The 21,650-nt window shown below is 33.5% G+C and overlaps 1 protein-coding gene across 1 annotated transcript; it reads right to left on the bottom strand.

Moving 5' to 3' along the window:
• Positions 1-90: 90 nt before the first annotated feature.
• On the bottom strand, positions 91-20,103 carry LOC108759657 (UPF0676 protein C1494.01). Its single transcript, XM_018505190.1, has 6 exons — positions 19,355-20,103; positions 5,916-6,031; positions 2,677-2,792; positions 1,801-1,945; positions 1,384-1,566; positions 91-888 (listed from the first exon to the last, which is right to left on the bottom strand). Exons 1-6 carry the CDS (start codon positions 19,446-19,448, stop codon positions 541-543), a joined length of 1,002 nt encoding a protein of 333 aa, XP_018360692.1. The 5' UTR covers positions 19,449-20,103; the 3' UTR covers positions 91-540.
• Positions 20,104-21,650: the final 1,547 nt, after the last annotated feature.

Below are 21,650 nucleotides of genomic sequence, written 5' to 3'. Positions count from 1 at the left end.
ATATACAATCTCTTCATTCGAGTTAGTTATTAGGTACAGGAATGATGGAAATATTTCCGAATTAAGTACAAATTTATTTATTACTGACTGAGAATCGCAATTTTCTTTTACATTCTTTTTACATCTTTCTTTGACATTCAGTTTTGTAATTTCGCTTTGTGAGGGTATCTGACTCTTGAACGTAAATCGTGAAATTAAGACTGCCAAGCTATGCCATTAATCGTCAGAATTAGAATTATCAGCGACCTGGTCCTTTGTTCACCCTAAATGGAATGGATATTATGCATAATACTTAACATTTTTTTTATAGTATATATCAAGCAATATACAGCAAGATATGTTGGTCATACTTTAAAACGTAGCTTATGGTGATCTTAATTTCACTGCCCATAAAATCGACCTCTTTCAAATTTCCGCGAAATTTTATTTTTGCTTCAACTCGACGAGCGTTAAGACTTATAGTTTTCTAAGACTTATAGCTTCCGGTTTTTAGGTCCATTAGGTCAGTCTGACAGAATATTCAGGTTCGCATACAGCATATTAAGATGCGTAAGTCTCGCGAAAACGACGTTGAAGATGCTGATACGCCGTGAGGACACTACGTTTCTTTTTCTGGAGGCGGCAAAGAGTTGTTTCTTGGTTGGCTATGGTGATCTTTGTATCTAACGGCTCGATAGGAATATTGTCATCTGGATGTACAAAGAAAGCGATGGAATGACGGCCGCGACCACAGTGTTCTGGCATAACAACACGATGTCTGAGTGCTGGAAGCTGCTCGTTGGTCCAGTGCCCCAATAACTCTCCAGTGTTCACTAATATGGCGCCTGGAAGATGACCTACTCTAGCCCATCTTTCCCCAATTTGAATTTCAAGGCCACCTTCGCAGTCCTAAAAATATTTTATCATTTTGCATAAATTATAGGATATAATTAATAATAATTTGTAATTAGTAGCGATCTGTACATATAAATGTATACTGTACATAATACAATGTTACTTTTATATCGACTTGATATTCTTCAATCGCAGTTTGCGATATACTATATTTAAATCACTTCTGCTTAATGTTTAATAATTCATTATCTTTTAATTCTTGCCTAATGCCTTCTCGACGCATCTAAATATCTTCACGTTTTATTTGATAATGGTTAGAGCCGCTTATCGTGAAACAATTGTGCGTTATATTGCGCGAATGAACGTGCCGTATCTCTGTCAGTTTCGACAAAATTGTAAAGATACGTAGAATTTATGATGCGTTACATGCAGAGCATGTCGTGAAAAGGATTTTTCAGAAAATTATTTATAATCTTGTAGCCTTGTAGTGGAAGGACTATAACAGGCAGTAAGTTTCAAGCGTGTAATGTAATCCTGCAATCTGCATACCTGCGCCAACAAAGTGAAAGTGCCATAGTCGCAATGGGCGCCGCATCGGGTCAGTCCTTGTACCGGTGTACCGAGTGGCGGATAGTAGAGGAGACGCAGGGTGGATGCGTTACCAGGGCCGAATATGTGCGCGTGCTTCGACAACAGGAAGTCGTGGGACTGTTCCAAACCCACAGATAGAGCCTGCGGCAAACCGGGTTTTTCATTCTATATGACGGCTAGACAACTCTCACTGAGAGTTACAATTCAAAGATCAAACACAGCAAGATTCTTCACTCTTACCGCGAAAGAATAGATAAAATGATAACAATAGAGCAAAGATGTTCGCAGAAAGAGATAAAATAATAAACAGAATCTAGAAATTAAATTCATATATGCAAACAAAACGTAATTATTAAATAAAACAGGGATTATTACGGTAAGAAGCATGGTGGCTAGTTGCTTGAAATCACGTGTCAGTTCGTCCACTGCTGATCTATATCCAGGAACCTCGTCTTCCGGCAGAATTCGTCCACATCCGGTTACGTTAAACGCATGACGAAGCTCCATCTCGTCCGAAAATCTTATCACATGAGAAAATAAATTCAATTGAAATAAAACACTGACAGAAACATATATGAGACTATCGCAATATATACGCAAATTTCATAAATTTTACAGAATACCCCACATTCACTGAAAAATAATTATTTGAAGTTTCAATATTCACAAATTAAATATAATTTAGATACATATATGAGTTGTGTTCCAAAATTTACTGCCAGTACTGAAAATCTATAGTGCACGTAACGTAAACCATAGATTTTCAGTACTGGCAGTAAATTTTGGAACACAGCCAAATTTATGTGTGAACAAAACATATCGCTCATTTATTACAATAACGATTGTTACAACGATATAGATCAAAAAACAAAGTTTTCCAGAAAATGAATTTAAATACTTTGAATTATAAAAATCTTATATTTTTAAATGCAATTTTGAATAACTGATTGTATAAAAATAAAAGTATGTTCTTTTAAAGTATTTTTCTTTTCTTGATTCCCTTTTTTCTGTAAGCAACTAAAAACTAACAATTTTTTAGTTCTGTTATCGTAGCAAATGAGCGATATAATTATGTAATGATCAACTTTATTAGAAACAGAAATATTTTCAGAATATAGACCGAACAATACATGTTGCTTTTCGTTATCAAACTACAAATCGCGGTCGGTTAATAGAAGAGAACGTTCATTAAATCGAATTGCAGCAAATTCAATTACGGGAACAATTTGAGAACGCAATTTTCCAACTTACTTCTCTGTGCCTGGTTTAACGTAACCGTGATTATCCGGCGAAACGCGTTCGTATTTTGCTCGCGTTTCGTCCGGCAATTCGCAAAATGTGTCTAGAACTCTGTAAGCTGCCTTCATCTGCAAAATATGGAAAATAAATTTATAATGAAGCTTGCAAGGTGGAACGATTGTAAGATTTTTCGCTTCGACGTCGCCATTAGGTGTGAACGAGACACAATAGAAAGAAAAAAACGAATATTTACGTAATGATAAGAAGATCCGCTTTCGATGAAAATTATTGCTCCGAATGGAGATTCGCGTATCTCTTGTATCTCGACAACTATAATCGCATCTTTCAAATTTCGCGTTACCTTGTTAAGGGGCAACATGCGTAACGCGGAGGTAGACATTGCGATGATATTTAGATCATTTCGATAACGTTCAACAATAAGCAGTTTCGCAAATGGCGAATTGGACATTTTTGACCGATAAGTTTCACTTAATTAGAAAAGAATTCCAACGCGAAAAAAGAGAAAGACAAGAGCAGCAGAGCGCATGGAAGATATTTTCGCAAAAAAGATACGAGCCACATTGCAGTTTGCGACATCGCTCTTAAATAAATCGTTGAGAAATTATATATACTGACACCCGATTTACACGATTTTCGTTTCAATTTTCCTCGCGAATAATCGCATTTTAAATTCAAATTTAATTATTCAAATTGCTCAGGTAATCGCGTCGATCTTCGACGAAGATTTCTTTTCAAGAAATTGCGCATTTTTATAGTTTTTCCTTTGCGGTTTTAAATACACGCGACATGTCCAACGCCGTATAACTGGCTGCGTTCAGCAGAAAAAATAGCAACTGTTGTTTCAATTCTTTATATGATTGGTTTATACATTTAAATCCAGTGAGGAACTAAGGGTAAGATCATATCAAAGAATTTTATAGCAGTTGCAAAGTTGCTTTTTCTATTGAACGCAGCCATTGCGCAAGGTGTCATAACACGCCGCGTTCGCGGCATTCGCGCGATTCCTCGAATGACAAGTAATATCGGGAAGGTAATGTCACGAGGTATCGAAGACCAAGCAGTGATTCACGTGCTGACGCGTGGGTCATATGTCACGCGACACGGTTCTCTTAGCCACGGGCAGTACCTCTACGGAAGATGATCGAGCACGATGTTTATTCTGATATTATCGGTGGCGTAATATCACATGTGCTCGTTACGTAATGCCAGAAAAGATCGGCGTGATGGAGGAAAAAACCCGAGAATTATCGCTCCTAATTCCGTCGCGGAATAATCGTTGCATGTCGACGCGCGCTTATCCGCGTGCTATTTCAATAACTGCGAAATGGAAACCAATACGTGGAACAAAGTGCATCGTCGATTACGACGAGTGCGGCTTTGTTCCAGCCATATTCTACCGCGTATTGTCCATTGCCGTCGCTTCACGGTTTGTGATTCGCGAAATCTGTAGCAGTCCACTTAAGAATGATTGAAAACGCGTAACGATTCTTTTTCGCAAATTGTGATTTGATTGCGAGATCTGAAACAGTCAGTAAAAGTCTGTTCTCTGTGGCTGAACTTTTGGAACTTAAAATGAAACAGGTATACGTTTGATATTTGGCGAAAGCGAGAAAGAGAATTATAGTGCAGGAATAAAAAACAGATCTTTAAAAATAATCGAAGACGCGCGAAGGTTTTTTTTTCATAAATTATAATTCAATCACGAGATCTGTGACGGTCAATAAAAAGATTTTAAAGATACAAAGATTTCTTTTTACACAAACTGTGTACAAAGATTTGAGACAAATCAATAAATATTCAACGATCGAAGACACATGGCGGTTTTTTCTCATAAACTTTGAAATTTTTGAAGTGCTACGATGCGATCATCGGAATTGGTGGGGCAAAAACAGTAAATCAACTCTATCAAGATACAAGCCGATGGTTAATCTCAACAAACATTTCTTTTCTACACGTATCTGGAAAAAGTATCAAGGAAGAGACAAGAGGATCCGTGGGCTACTCTAACAGTAATTCCGACAATTTATACCGATCGATAACACGGACAAATTAAAAAATCAAGTCCATGTGTGTGTTGAACAAAGACCACGCCTGTTGAATTTAATGACTTGTGTCAGACTCATTCGGTATGTTTATCTTAAACGATAAGCGATTACTTGGCGTTTTAATGAACCTTCTGACTACTGCACATTGACTGTAGTGCTCGGGATCGAATCGAAATCTCACGAACTTCGTTCAGGCGATACTTTACAAAAGTATCCTTGAGAAAACGTCTTATCTTCCTGCGGTGATGTATTAGCGGCACGTCTGCACGGTTTTTTCAGTGTGTTTTCTTGCGCATGCACACGCACGAATAATATTCTTGCAGCCGCGTTACTCATCGACGAACGTTCGCGATTGCAAGTACACAAGTCGTAGTGCGGATTATCGCACGAAATACTGCAATACGGCCGTCGTCGTATCACCCGCAGTTAAGTTTCCGATAGCAGGCATGAATGCTGGCAAGGCCATCGCCGCCACAAGTATTGTATTTATCGTGGGCCCTTGAAAACGCAACTGCTACTTGACTTACTCACTGCTCCAAGATATCGAATTCCGAGATAAGCGTTCGATAACGAAGAAAAAACAATCTTTAATTTATGTAAATTATGAAACTCGGACATCCCTCTATAAAAGTTCTCTCTCCTAGTTGAGAAGAAGATTATTAACTACTATTGTTAACTAATTATAACGCCAACAATCTTATGTACCACGAATTAATATCAATAAAAATAATATTGTATTTACAAATAATATTTAGCATCAAAGCTTATTTATAATTACGCTTTAATTAACTAATTATGGCTATATTATTTAGCCTTGTGAATTACAATTAAGGTTGACAATAAAATGCATTTTTATGTAATTGTCAAAGTCGTCGATTCTAAAAAATTTCTTAATATAATATATTTTCTTGAATATCTGTACAAAATGACTCGATAATTAATGTTGTTTCTTTTCAGGTAATTTGGAATATTTCAACACTGTAACAAGGTCATCAATTATTTAACTTTCAATTGGTGCTTTAAATTATTTGGTCACGACGGTAAGTTGCGACAACGCATGATATTGACCACATTTGCAAGCGACGGAAATCGGTAAGACTGACACCGGCGCCTGATCAATCAAAGGAAGCCTCGCGATCGCTAATCGTTTTGCAAACGCATCTCTCCCTCTTTTTCTCATTATACCTTCCACTCTGGAATGCCATGGTTGACGAGCAAGGCCAATCCTTTCTCGGACAGCGCCCTTAGCAGTTTCGAGGCCACCAGCTTGACGACTCCCTTCTGAGGGCATCTCTCCGTGCCTGAAATCATAAGAGAATGCTCGAGTATAGAGACGAGAAATAAATTTGTACGGAAAGAAGTACTGCGCTTATTCCTTCTAAAATAATTACTCATCTTTATTCATTTTTGGGAATTTTATATGCGATTAACTGTACCAATTTTGTATTGAGTGCAAAATACAAGTAACATATTGAAGAATGCAAACTAATTATCAATTATTATTGTGGATTTTTTTAGTAGATGACATTTAGAAATATAGAACTTCTATGGAAGAAGAATTATGAAATTACTCGAAAGATAAAAAAATATTATGGAACAAAATGATGCATATATTACAGATTAAAATTATTTTTAACTAAAAAAAATTTTTATTTAATTTTTGTTTGAAAATTCGTATGGACTTTCCGAACAATCCGATATATTATGACACGTAATATTCAGCTTAATATATATATTATACATTGCTGAATATTTCGCAAAGTATATTTCATATGTGTAAATATAAAATATATGCAGGGTGTCCGGAAATTCACAAATCAAAATATTATAATAAGAAAATTCTTATAAGCAAAATTAAGTAAAAAAAATTATTTTTAAATTTTTATCTTAAGTAGTAGTTTTTTAGAGTTTAAGTATGGCCAATTACATTTATCTGTGAGTATTAATAAGTGCTGAAGTGCACACTTACCAGCGTTCACTACACTACCGCACGTGCCACTTATGGACAGGTAATCGTCTAAATATAGTCCATAATTAGCCACACTTGCACCCTTATTATCTCAACAACTGCTGCTTAAAGTAGAAATTTACAAATGATCTTTTTACTTAATTTTTCGAAAATTTTCTTCGCGTAGTATTAATTGACTCGCAAATTTCTGAACTTATATATATAGAATATAATATGTATATACATATACACCAGTTTAATATTACAGTATATAAATGTTGAAAGGCTTAGATTTCCCGGATGATTACGCTGAACGCTGATTACAGATTAAAGAAGCGTAGGGGTATTCAGTATTAAATTTCTCGACTGTAGCTTCTAAGCGATATGCGATACCGATGCCAGCTGAATTGATGATTGATTAAGTCTTTCGCTCAATGAGCGTTTATTGACACTGAGACCGATATCGTGATAGCGGAGTAAAAAAAAATGAAACCGGCAGACAGGTTCATCTCTTTGTTGCTCTTACACACGGTCACAATTATAGTTTATGAAATATTTTACAATATCACGTCGCATTTAAAACTTTTTATTTATCATAACTTCTTTTACTTGACCAAACAATAAAATAAAAATATTATTTAAAATATAAAAAAATAATTAACGCATTTCCGTTTGTCGCAACTATTTCGTTATGATTGTCATGATGCATCTAATTTAAAGATATGCTATATAAAAAATATCTGTTCCATTTCAATTCATAAAACAGAATAAGATAAATGAAGTGAAATGTTAATAAAATAATTACATAATTTGATTTTGCGTATCAAAATATAAAGTATGACTAATTTGACGTTTATTCAAATTAATGTCGATTCTTTTATGCGTCAGTGAAGACGTCGCGAAAGGTGACGTTAACGGTGTTTATTTATTGACGTCAATTTTGCATCGCAGAGTTAAGTAGTGAAAATCAAAAACGGTTAGCATCAAGCCTTGGAAGCTGACGCGAGGTCATGATTCTCGAGAAAGCCATCGTCCCCGAGGTTCGTGTCGTAACAAGATCCGTCCATGAGAGATGAGAGGAGAAACAAACCGTATAGATATGTATGCGTATCGCATTCGCGATTATTACGTTTGTTCGGTTGGTGTTCACTTAACACTTATTCTCCGTTATATATTTGGCAATTAAATTTTATTTTTGGTTATGCGTTTAATGCTAAAAATGACACTAATTTACGGCAAAAAAATTATTTCGAACCAGACAAGGTGCCTCTCACAAATTTTTGAATGCTGAAAATGCGATGCCAAATTGCTTTAATTTAATTCAAATTATTTATAATTCAAGTATATATATTTAAATTAAATATGCGTGAGTCATATATTATTTCTTTGACAATCTGACGGCTGTATTTAGTTGAATCTATAATAAACTATAATATCTTTTTGAAATAGCAACTTTTTTCTCAGTATCTAAAATACATTTCTTTGTATTTTAAACCTTACTTTTTAATTATATAAATATACATAGAGATATTCTTCTACAAATATAGACCTTGGCATTAATGCCGAGTTATAACGTATAATATTTTATGTAATTTTTTTAAGTGACTATATAACACACATAATTTTCTTATACATAAACTCAGGTAGCAAGCTAATAACGTTATTTATCGTCATTTTGACATTAAAATGCCATTAAAGACGTAGTTGCTATCTCGTTTCTTTGCTAGCTAAGAATGTAAGAAATTAAATATGATATTAGCAAAAGAAAAAATACTATTTTATAGCATGTGCCGAATTGGCCAAACATGTTAAAATTGACTTCAATACAGTCATCATTAAAAAAAACATTAATTCGATACGCGATTGTATACTTCAAAAAATTCTTCGACGTGCAGTTGACGTCAACAGGACGTAGTACTCTCCCTACTTTGTTCGCTATTTTGGCAGTGTGTCGCGACGTAATGATGACGACAAAGTCAGCAGAAGGACTGCTTTCGTTTCACCGTTCCTCGCGACATACATCGGCCACGGGCACAATGCCAAATTCACCTCGTGCAGAAGATTCAAAGAGCCACTGCCGAAAAAGCCGTATTAATATCGCAAAACTATAAAAAAAATGTTGGCTTTTAATAATAATAGATTCCGGATATCTAATCTCGATCGAACTGCAATGGCCAGCTGGTGATGTTTAATCTTGATCGATCTATAACGTCCAAGTTTTTTTCTATCACGTTCAGAAAGAAATGTTTCAAAACATCTAACGTGATGGAATCCATCTCACCACGTGGTGGAAATGTATACAGTCGACGTATTACAGTAACAAGAAATGAGTTTATCAAAATTGTTTTAATCTATCGGACGAAAAAAGTAGTAATATATCAATTCAATATAGGCAAACTACTTTATTTTAAAACGTTTCTCTGGTTTAATATAAACAATAATTTGATATTCATTTTAATTTAGCTCTTGATTTTAAATAATCAAATTTTTCTCTGATCAAATATCACTTGTCTCTCTATTTTCAGTATTAATAACTTTGAAGAGTAAAATTTTATTTGAAAGTGCCTGGGGAAGAAATAGAATAAAAATCACAATTATGTCGATAATTACGTTAATTATGTAGGATTCAACTTTTTGTAACAGTGTCACAATAAAATTGTAATAAAAATTTGATTCAACTTCAAGGTTGGCATCCATAAGATAGTTAAAATTCGAAAACGTCTCATTGAAGATGGGCTAAGGGTTAATAACACGAAAATACAAACCCGATGTTTAACATAAAATACAAGTTTAATTTCCGTACAAATGAACTTTTCCCACAGTAATCGCATATTCTCCTACGTAGCAGATATAGAAGAGATATATATACATGCAGATGTACCTAAAGACAGGGAGCCGTTTCTAGGGTGTATATAATCGCAGAGAGAAAATATTCGTCTGAGTTTCTCCTGGTAGCGACAGACTCCCCGATACTTTCGCCTAGAGTATAACGATCGGGTATACCGTTACCGGACATCGACTCCGAAGGTGCACGATATGTAGTTTACTGGCAAGTGCGACACTGGACTCATAATTATTATAAATTGTATCATTGTCGTAAGTATTACTGAATATTTGCTATCTATACTGGATAATCCGAAATTCACGAATTCGGAGTACAGAATATGATACTTTATGCTAAAACAAACAATTTTTTTTTTTAGCAAAATTGTGTTCGATAAGTAGTATTTGCAAGAGAGCAGATTGAAGTTAATAAATAAGCGCAAAAATTATTTTAGCTAAAACGAAAAACTCTTTCCTGTAATAAAATTATTCGGTAAATAATTTTTGCGTTTACTCGTATAACTTCAACCTGCTCTCCTGCAAAAACTACTTAATTGTTGGACACAATTTTGTAAAAGAAAAAGATTGTTTCTTTTAGCATAAAGTATCATGTCCTGTATTCCGAATTCGTGAATTTCGTAATATATGTATATTAGTAAATAATAAAAATTCTTATCTATATTGACAGTTACTACTTTGCATTTCTGAATTTACTATTTGATTTCACACAAGCCTTATATAAAATGATTTATTTAATATGATATTAAATTTCCAGATCTTCCTTAAAAGCTCTCTCTTTCTGTTTCTTTCTATAAAAAAATTAATTTATTTTTCTGAAATTGTAACATCAACCTATATGTTACAGCATGTGTTCCAGATTTTATCGAAAAATTCTCAAAAGTAACTTTAATAGGACGGTGTATTGAATACTTACTATCGACAATACATACATATAGAATATAAACTTATACTCTATGTAGATATCGAGATATCGCGAGAACAAATATTTTATCTACATACCGATCAAACCTATTTTTAAAGTTCTTTCTGTATTGAATAGAACGGTGTATTGAATACACTGTCCTATTCAATACAGGAAGAATTTAAAAAATAAGCTCGACCGGAATGCAGATAAAATGTTTGTTCTCGCGATATCTTGACATCTAGAGAGTACGTTCATATTTTACATGTGTTATCGATAATACATATGTACATATATTGTGCAAACTGTCTATTATCAAATAATTCATCAAACAACTAATATTGAAGAACTCAATTATATTACAAACATAAATTATAAAGAGCATTCAGCCACGCGCAAGGTGTTTTTTGCGAATGTTAAATATTTAAAATTCTTACGTTACAGAAACAAATTATAGACGTTTCGGCCTATATTAAGTCATCTTCAGTATACGATATAAATAATATAAAAATAATTCGCAGTCATAAAATTAAAAAAATTGAAATAAATAAACGATCAATAATTCTTAGTCGTAAGATTAAAAGAATAAATTAACAATAAATTTTTGTTCGAATTACAATCTACACTTGTGTATGTTGCCGAAAAATCTTTGCTTCTATTCATCCTAATGAGACTTTTATATTGAAAATTATTGCTTCTATTTCTTAATGAGAGACTTTTATATTGATTTATTTTAATTCTTTTTTTTAATCTTATGACTGCGAACTATTTATATAATTTATATTGTATACTGAAGATGGTCTGATATATGCCGAAACGTCTATAATTTGTTTCTGTAACGTAAGAATTTTAAATATAAAACATTCGCAAAAAACACCTTGCATGTGGCTGAATGCTCTTTATAATTTATATTCGTAATTTACGAGCCACTAATAAATTTATAAATTCAATTTATATTAATGTGTTTACAGTCTTTAAAATAAACGCAATTAACAGTATAGTAGTATGTTTAAATAAAATGACATTTAGATTGACTTTCTGAAGATATGAGAAAAATCATATCCAGACTATTTATTATTACTGATCAATGAACCCATAGTACAAATTTTGCTTTAGAGAGAACGTAACTGATGTATACGTATATTACCTCTTTTTATTTTTAAAATAATTCTTAAAATTTCCTATCTTATTTTGTTATTACTATAGAATAGAAAACTTAAGACACGTTGACTTTTTTGTAGTCAAATAGAAAGTAGAATTATTACCCAATTATTGATATCTCCAAATTAATTTATCTCTTTCCTTTCTTTTTCACTTCCCTTATATCAGTATTTTTATATTAAGATAAGTTAGTAGAATAATCTTGTTTCTAATTTAACAGCATAATTCCTATAGTCATGTAAATTCGTAAATTATGACTGATATAGACGTGGAATATTAGTTACCGAAGAATTAATTTTGTACATAGATGAAACTGTTAACAGCACGATCTAAATTAGTGTTGGTTCGAAATAATTAGAATGAATTGTATTTAATAGCGGCTTTATAATTTTTATTATTTAATTTAATTTGCGTGTGTATCTCGTCTCACTTGAACTGAAGATGGTCTAATTTAAGACCAAAACGTCTTTTTTGTATTCTTTTCATAATATATTATTTTCGCCTCTGACCGGCGTAGTGGTTAATTGCCTCTTATTTGAATTTCGTAAATTATGTTTGTGAAGAGAATAAATAAATTCATAAAAAATACATAAATCTTAAATGTATTTTAACGATCCATTAAATCCTAATCCGCCTTACGTGAAAATATGCATTTCATGCTTTCTGCGTATAAACGTAGGAAACATGCATAAACTTATCTACATAGACAAAAGGAAAACAATTTCTTTACAGCGATAAATTCAAACGAACTGTACTCACCTATCTGAACGTACCAAGTGAAAGAGATAATTTTTATTTACGATACGTATCTCTACGGTAAAACTTCCGCGAATTTTCATTAATTATATTTGCAATTCCCTACACGTGTACAAAGTTAGTTGCAACACAAAGCGCAATCGCTGTATCTCAATGTATTCGTTATCAATGCGACAATGCATCGTCAAACTTCCAGCTACGTCATTCCATAACAGGATGTTTTGCAATTTTTGCGTATTTTTTTATCGATTTTCTTTCAAGATTAATATTTATCATAAAAGCGCTAAATTTAGAATTAATATAAGAAAAAGAGATTTAAAATAGCAGAGCGTTCAAGTTGCCTTTGATTTGTATATCTTTTATTATTATACATCTTTTCAGAATACCAAAATAGACTGCGAAGGGACAAATTCTTACATTTACAACGGAGAGACTGATTTCGCTTCATTGACATTCCGAATCGTAAAAATAAATTCCCGTTCTCACAGATATCTCGAATCAGTCTCATGTTTATATGCACATATGCACATTTACGTGACATCTAGATACCAACAAACCGTCGTAATCTTACACGGAGCTTTAGTGGCTTATGTAGTTTTAATCCATTATAATCCGTAACTTTCATCATATACACTCTGTTGTCTCATGTTTCTACTTGTCACATCATTGCTCCCGGCTGTCGCAAATTCCGCGGACTGGGAAGTCCCTAAAGTGTTTGTCGCATCAAAATTTCGCAATCCAACGAGTACGGTCGTTAGTCTTTCACACGCATGTACGTCTGAATTAATAGCGTATAAACAGATAAAAAAGGAGATAAAATAAAGCAAAAATCGTGTATGAGACATTTTAATATTAAATTCTCTAGAAGCATTAAGTGAGATAAGGGAAACCAATTATATTAAACAATTATCTTTGGAACAGATCGACGAGAATAAATCAATTAAAAGAAATAATTTTATTTTCGGTTAAAGCGGATCTTAGTACTTAAATATTTCGCTGTAAATTTATATACGTATCTAATTCTGCAAAACCGTAATTCTAAAATGCTTAGCATCAATATAACATATTAAATTTCTCGTTAATTTAATATGTGATGTTACTACTCTAATTCTGTTTATCATTGCGTTTCAAAACTAAAAGATTTTAGCGCGCGGTTTGCAGAATTGGATATGTATATAAATTCACATCGAAATATTTAAGCGCTAATATTCACTTTGATCAAAAATAGAATTATTTTTCTCAATTGATTTAGTAAGTTTTGTAAATTAAATTTGATATCAAATTATATCAAGATATATTATAAATTTATTGACAAATAATGTAAAATTAAAGTAAATCGTACATACAAAATAATGCAAAATAAAATGACCAGAATTAATCCTTTTGATTCTTTAAAAACGTATAGTTTAACACTATAAATTTTGATGGGCACATTTTTCTTCTCAGACAACACGCGTATTCAAAAAGAGGATACAAGACATCTTTAACAGATGTTTTGAGGATATCTTTATAACATGTCTAAAAGACATCTTGATGACATCTTTAGGACGCCTTATGTCCATTTTGGACATATTGTTCTTCTGGGTTACAAGGGTTAGAAAAGATAATATCTTGAAGCCATTTTTTCAAAAAATATCGTAAAAAGTATACAAAAATATATAACATAGGATACATTAAGTTTATTATCTTAGGCTTCCTCAGGATTTTCATATATCTATGATATTTTTCGAGAATAAGGCCTCTGGAAACACAAAAAATCTCACGAAATAATGCATAAAAGACAGCAGTTGATCATGTGGAAAGCATGCGAAGACGAGATTGAACTGAGACGCATCAAGACACTTTTCTCTCATGAATCATTTTCTACATTCAGCAAATACTTAAATTACGATCCAGTCTCGTCAGACATGAGATATTTCATTGGCCGCGTACGACGTGTTATATGCCATTTAAGCCACGTGTAAATTCAAGCATGTTAAGCCGACATAAGTACACACGCTGTTCTACTTTGCGACATTAGCAAGACTTGCCAATAAGTTGCAAACGATAGAGCACGCACGACGGTGAGCTAATCGGACTTTGCAAACATAGTTGAAAGAAGAAAAGAAAGATATGTGTCTCTCATTCTGACAATGACTAAACAGTCATTACAAAATCATTTAAGAGCAAAATATTCGCTCTTGAAGCCAAAATTCGAAGTGCAAATATTTTTCGTGCCACGTAGAAATTGACATAAAGAAATATTTTTAGAGATATGAGAGGGGAGGAATCATAGCTTGGATATACATACGCAGGTACATCTATAGCTTAAAACCGTTAGAGTATAGGTGATCAATGGCATGCAAGCCCTGGTTGAAGAGCACACACGATCTTTAAATGGCGAACGGACATTGCAACAGATGAATGTTAGCTTTGTCCTTATGTAATTTAATAATCATATAGAGACTATAGAGTGTATAGACAGCTAATCGTGATGCACAATGTCACGAAATTTGGCTCAGTTTAACTGAAAGAGAGTAGGTTGTTCTTTTTAGGTCAGATAATATCCGATTAAAACCTATCACGGTGACCGACTTAGAACTCTGATTAGTGTCATAAGAACAATGCCATAGAATGACATTTATCAGAAGTTTTGTCGGCTCATGCCATCGTCTTTTCATAGACTGTTTGGAAGCCATTTTCTAAATTATTATCGAAAAATAAATGTTTTACTTCGATAAAATTGATAAAATAATCAAAAGTTCTTGAAACATTCGAAAAATTTCTGAACAGATCGCTCTATTCTCTTGTTATCGTTTCATAAGGCCCTAAATTGACTCATCGTATGTTTGCTCACTATGTACACCACTTTACACGTTACTTACATATGCATTCACTCACCACACTGACAATTAATGGCAAATCATGACAAGGAAAGAAAGGAAACTATTTTTCGCGCTCAAGGACTCTCTCACCACTAAATAGAAGTTTTTCCTGTTACAAATACGTCTCGAAAAAGTATGTTACGATACATATAGCATACAGATAGAAGAAAAGAATATGCGATCGTTAGAAAATAATGTTGCATTATATTAAATTCTTAATGCATCATGAAAGACAATTATTCAAGTTACACAGATGTCACAGGAATAACCAATGGTGGTATTTTAACAGCTTGTCATAATATTTGTGCAAATTAATCGATTAATCTTGTTTTCCCAGATTATAAATGGACTCTGAGGTCAACCCACAAGATATATGCTTATTACGTCAATTTATTCGTTACAATCAATTTCCATAGCAATTAAAATCACTAATAAGGACAGATAAATAGTAATTATGACGAAGGAAGGAACTGACTGATTAAACGTATTTTATTCATTTCGCTTCGATATTCTGCGAAAATATGAAACTCATGGACCCAGATAATTTTAATCTTCACGAATTGATCCCGGTGACAAATCCAGAGAAACCTGAGAAACGAAGAGATCGAGCCGAATCCGCCTGACTCCGATAGGCGAAAGATGCTTTATGTTCGTAGGACCGGATGCTCGGATTCGCGAGGAATTTCGAGGATTCGAGAGTGAGAGACAACGGTTTTACGGCTGCTTGGCAACGAGGCCAGGCCAGGCACCTAGCCAGACAAGCCAGCCAGCGGCAACCGGAGGCGCCTATCACGGGTCCGACGATCCGTTGAGGTCAGAGCCCCTCTCACAAAGAAGGGCCCCTCCCTTGGCGCCCTCGAACGTTTATATAGGGTGTTCTACTCCTGCTGATACCTTTCCGTCGAGCGTCATGTGATTCGCACAAGAGAACAACTGTTTATCACATTACTCCAAATTTATCTTGAGGCTTTTGTTATCTTATTTCTGTCCCAACAGGAAGAGAAACGCATTAAAAGAAGAAATAGAAACTAGAACATTATGACAAACCGAGATAAGAGGAACAAATCAAGATACGTACTACTTTATTTGGTCCTTTTAATCACAGTTGAACAGATATACCCACTAATGTAAATTAACAAAGTATTTATTATCTGGGAAATCCTCGGAATAGAATTTTCAGAGGATTTCTCTTTTATCTTGAAAAAGATATCAGAGATTATTTGCGTTGCACTCTAATTTCATGCCTTTATTTCAAAGGTGCATTAAAATATTTTTGAAAATTCTTAACAAAAATATTCAGAAAATCTAGGAATTTTCAAAGATTTTTTTTACAAGATTTCAAACATCCTGTTTAATTTCGATTTAACATACTTTTTTTATCTTTTTCTAATGCTAAAAATTCGAGAAAAATATAGAATAAGTTAAACTAAGATTAATGTACATTGTCAGAAATAAAAAAATCACGAATATCATAAACAAATAGAGATCGTAAGGATTAAATAAATTTTAAGAAAAACAAATAACGATATTTTGCTTTATCTATCTCTAGTGTTTTCACGTAATGGTGTATATAAAGACACTAATTGAGCAAAACACTTATTCGTGAAAATTTATTTAAATCAAAAATATTTAACTATATACATATATCGTTACGATACTGTCTAATTATAGTTTTTTCTTTTCAAAACCAAATCACAAAATATAACAAAACTTTGTTTTAATAAAAATATTAAAACATTTCAAAAATAATTGTAAAATGCAAATAATATCATAAATGATGGAACCGTTCGAGGTGGATGAAGTGCTCAAAGAGAAAAACGTATTGGCTGGAACGTCTGTCAAACATAGCAATAAATAAATGTCATTTATTTTTATCACACTTTATATACACACTCGTATTATGTGTCGCCTACGTTTTGATACAATGGCTACTGATGTTTTTATTTTAAAAAATAACCTGACTTTTACGCTGCGCTAAACGGACATAATTTAAACTGGAAAGTCTAGAATTCCGCGTGAGGAAAGATTAAGATTTTATTTTATTATAATAGTTTTTATTACTACAATAAGATTCTAATATTATTTAAATGAGCTACAAGAAGTGCGACATTTCGATGAAATGAGTCGTTAAAGCTTGTCAACAGATGACGGCAATGATAAAAAAATGAAGGTAAATTAAAGTTCGATAACGAAAATATCTTTTCAATAGCAAGATAAAACACATTTTTCATGTTTGCGGAATGTTTCTTCGATTGCAGTTTGTAATAAAATTTATCAGCGAGGAAGAAAAGAATAAAATTATTGCAGAATATATATCTCAAGATCAAACGATATTAATTAAGATTATCAGCTGCCATTTACTAATCTCAATTCCAATTTATAATAGCCGTTAACTTCTTAACGTTTTGTTATAAGTAAAATCTAAAATCTTCAACGTTATCCTGTAATATTAATGAGAATCAGTAAAATTCATAAATTATTAATCAAATTAAAATATATAATTTACATTTGTGTATATAATAATACTGGAGAAATTGTGGAAAGAAAAAGTAAGATCCGATTCTATCAGTGTAAGATTAACTTTAATCTCAGTTTAATTTACTCTTTATCTTTTTCTAATTCTTAGAATTAGAAAAAGATAAACAGTTAAATTCAATCAAGATTAAAGTTAATTTTATATTGCTGGAAGCGGACCTTAAGGAGTTAAAGAAGAGGAAGAAGGATAGAGACTCATACAGCACAGAAACTTGCAGCAACATTGCTGCAATTCATTGTAATATTGCTGCAATATAATTGCTGGACTAATCAACTGTGCTAGGAATAAGAATAAAGGTTTAAGATAAATATAAAAAAAATAAAGCTAAAAATAGAGGGAAAGGAATACTTGTGTAGATAGAAAGTTTTTTTGTACAAATTTTTTCCAATAATTAAATGTGTAAATATCATATTAATGTAAATAAATTTAAAGAACTAAAGGCTATGTTAGTTAGGATTAAAAAAATAAGGATAAATAAAGAAAAGTTTATAGTATGTTAAGCGGCGTCTACAATGAGATTTCAAGGCATAAAATTTAAATTTTAAGCCGTAAGAAATTGACCAATCATAGTCGATTATTCCTCACATTTTTTCATATCCCTCACATTCAACTGTGATTGATCAATTTCTTACGGCTTAAAGCTTAAGTTTTACGTTAAAATCTCATTGTAGACGTTACTTGAGGCAATGTTGGTGTGTTAGTTAGCAGTTAACGTCAAGGAACGAATACATGTATTCGATTAAAATTTAAATTGTAAACCAAGTCCCTTCTTGACAAGCAAGCTGAAGTAAATAAATTTTATATTTGCGTATAATAATTGAAAGTTTTGAAAGACAACTTTTGTAACTTTTTAAGACAGTACGATTCCTGTATAGACTTTCGAATTGCTGTTCGTCTGAAGAACCGAAGACGTTTTTGCGCGTCGTTTGAAACTTCAATCATCAATCAGTCAGATATTCTATGAGTCTGGCCAAGAACAATTTTATTAAGATATCCTAGAGAGAGAAAGATATATATAATTTCTCTCTCTGTATTATATATACTCTCACTCTAATTTATATTACCTCACTCTATAATCTTAAAGTTAAGCGGCGTCTGTAATGAGATTTTAAGGTATAAAACTTCAGCTTTAAGCCGTAGGAAATTGACCAAGCACAGTCAAATGTGAGTCTTAACAATCGACTGTAATTGGTTTATATATATGTATATATAAAGATATTTACAAAGAGAAATTATATATATATCTTTCTCTCTCGTAGAATTTTAATAAAATCGTTCGTATGAATCATAGGGTCTCTATGTCAATCTAGTTTTGTCAGACCGTTAAATTTCGTCATCGAGCCGACCTCTGACCGGCTTGCGACACCAGCAAGATCTTTCACACGTCGGATGAGGCCAGTCCGAGCTCGTCTGGCGTTCTTTTATCGGGGGAACGCGAAAACGTCTGCTGCGGCCTCACGCGTTTATAAACAATTTCGAAATTGCCATTCTCGCAAAATCACGGCCGTCAACGCCCGTGCTTCACAGTATTTCCGCGAAGCGAGCGCGCGCGCGCGCGCGTGGTCGGATGCGAGACGCGACGTGCAGACGTATAGATCCGAAAAAGCTACTCACCCATGTGAGCGAGGTCGATGATCGGGATTTCGCACTTGCTAAGAAGAGTTTCGCAAGTGTGCGTGACCATGGGCGCGTTGGTGCAGTAACTCATCCTGACAACTGGATTCTCCTTGAAAATGGGTTGAGATTCCTTTTACACCGGATCGTTCCCTCCCACCCGTCTCTCGCTCTTCTCCTCTTTCACTCTATCTCTCTGCCGGTGCTCTCGTCGTAGACCGGCTGCTCTCAACTTTCTCTCTCTCTTTCTCTCTCTCTCTCTCTCTCTTTCCGCACGCTACAAGAGCGATAGCAAACAAAAAAAAATTACGCCGCTTCACACTTTACGCGCGATCGACTCGGCCCACCCGGTATAAGGCGCTCACCACACGGACTCACTGGAATATCCAAGAGAAAATCATACTACCACCGTGCGCGCACACACACACACAAGTTCCGCGCGCGTAGATTCAAAAGGGCGTGAAACTCCGTTATCCCCGTGTCACATGTGTGAAAGCGAAAGAGCCGCGGAGGAATATGGCTGCCCTAACGGTAGCCGTATGAGACGAGTTTGTTGCACGGCTCGCGATGCGGTAAGCGGTGTACGTGGCTCCGGACTATTGAGTACATGCTACGACGGCGTGATGGTGGTTTGAAGTAGCGATCACTCGGTTAACTGTTGATGCGCTACGCACTATCGCTCTCCAATCGACCGTACCGTCGCGCGGCCGCTCGCAAACTGTTCGAACTGACTCGAACGTACGAAGTACGAACCGTCGTTTCCGAGCCGCGAGCCGCGAGCCGCGAGCGTCGACGATCGAGCATTCCGCGCGCTCACGAAGGCGCCCGATCGCAACCGAGGGTTCCCGAACCCTTCCGTGCGCTCCCGAGCCACGTCCCGAGCGTCGTCGAAGACGGGTGCCGCGGAAAATCTGCTATAGGCGGATCGTTTTTGCGATCTGGCCGCTGGCGTTTATTTGCTTAGAGCGGATCTGGACCAAAGCCGATTCCGCAACATCGAGGTCAATATTCTTACATTTGAGACTGTCTTAAGTACAGCCTTAAGATGTCATAAACCAATTAAAAGGCTGTATTTGCTTCTTAACATATTACTTAAGACGGTCTTAAAATAAGAAAGGATTATTAATATCGCTTCGAGATAATGAAATCTGTTTTATTGCATTTACATTGACGGATTTTGATTTGCGTGAGATTATCGTTGAAGTTTGAATTACCTCTGCTCGAAAACGATTATTCGATTTCGTATCTCAATGCAACTTGTTATAATATTTTTTGTGTTATATATATTTCAAATTTTTGTATGTTTTTATGTGACTTTTATTTTATTTTGTAAATTACTTTTAATATTGTTTTTTAGCAAATTACTTTATAAGCATTTTATATTCTATTTATTTTATAATATTATTTTATTATATTGTTTTATTATATTCTATCTATTTTATAATTTACGATATTCTGTTTTATTTGTATAAACAAATGTTTATTAATTATTGGTTTGATGACTAAATTATAAGTTTTTTTTATTTTAAAAGAGTATATTGATCTAAAGTTCTAAAGACTTTCGAAATTCAAAATCAAGCAAAAAATGTTTAAAAAACGAATGAGAGTCAGTAAGTTAGCACGACGTAAAATTTAAATATAATTATTTAATTAATAATTTACACGTTTTGATTTCTCTTTAATCCATCTTCAGTTTTGTATTTATATATTTTCATTGAAAGTAATTCTCTGTTCCGCAGAGGTACTAAAATATTTAAATTGTTATATATTTTTAAATAAGAATAGACTCAATTTTGCATCTAATTCGCTAATGTTATTACACGTAATCATTGTTAATTTTATGTTATTAGATATATAAAAAAAATTAACAAAATAAAAGTTGTAAAATGTTCATTTGACGATAGACTTGGTCAAAATGTTTGAGATTATGTATTTGCTTTCAGAATATTGTAATACATAGGTATGCACACGACAAAATAATGTAGATGATGTATCGTAATTATACAACATAAATTTAAAACCTAACAGGTTTAATATTAATATTTTTAGTATAATAATACGCGTAATTATATTATACACATGCGTCGTCCATTCAACAAATATTCTGGCTTTTTTCGAAAAATAGAAATTTCTATCAAATTATATAATCAATTTTGATAAAACTTTACTAGACTGAACTTAAGCGTTCACTTTGTAATTATAACGTTTTTGAAATTTTTGTTCTTATATGCAAATCTCTCAAATCAAGAAATAAAAAGAATAAAGTTTTGCATATTGTAATGTAAAATTCCATATA

Source organism: Trachymyrmex cornetzi, unplaced genomic scaffold (genome assembly GCF_001594075.2).
Source record: "Trachymyrmex cornetzi isolate Tcor2-1 unplaced genomic scaffold, Tcor1.1 scaffold1051, whole genome shotgun sequence".
Lineage (NCBI taxonomy): Eukaryota > Metazoa > Arthropoda > Insecta > Hymenoptera > Formicidae > Trachymyrmex > Trachymyrmex cornetzi.
This window is presented reverse-complemented; position numbering and strand designations above follow the sequence as displayed.

Coding starts and splice junctions, on each gene's coding strand:
- LOC108759657 (XM_018505190.1), bottom strand. CDS start 19,448: ATGAGTTACTGCACCAACGCGCCCATGGTCACGCACACTTGCGAAACT. Junction 2,793..5,915: donor ATGGCATTCCAGAGTGGAAG/GTATAATGAGAA, acceptor CATATTTTGCAG/ATGAAGGCAGCTTACAGAGT. Junction 1,567..1,800: donor TAGCCACCATGCTTCTTACC/GTAATAATCCCT, acceptor GGTTTGCCGCAG/GCTCTATCTGTGGGTTTGGA.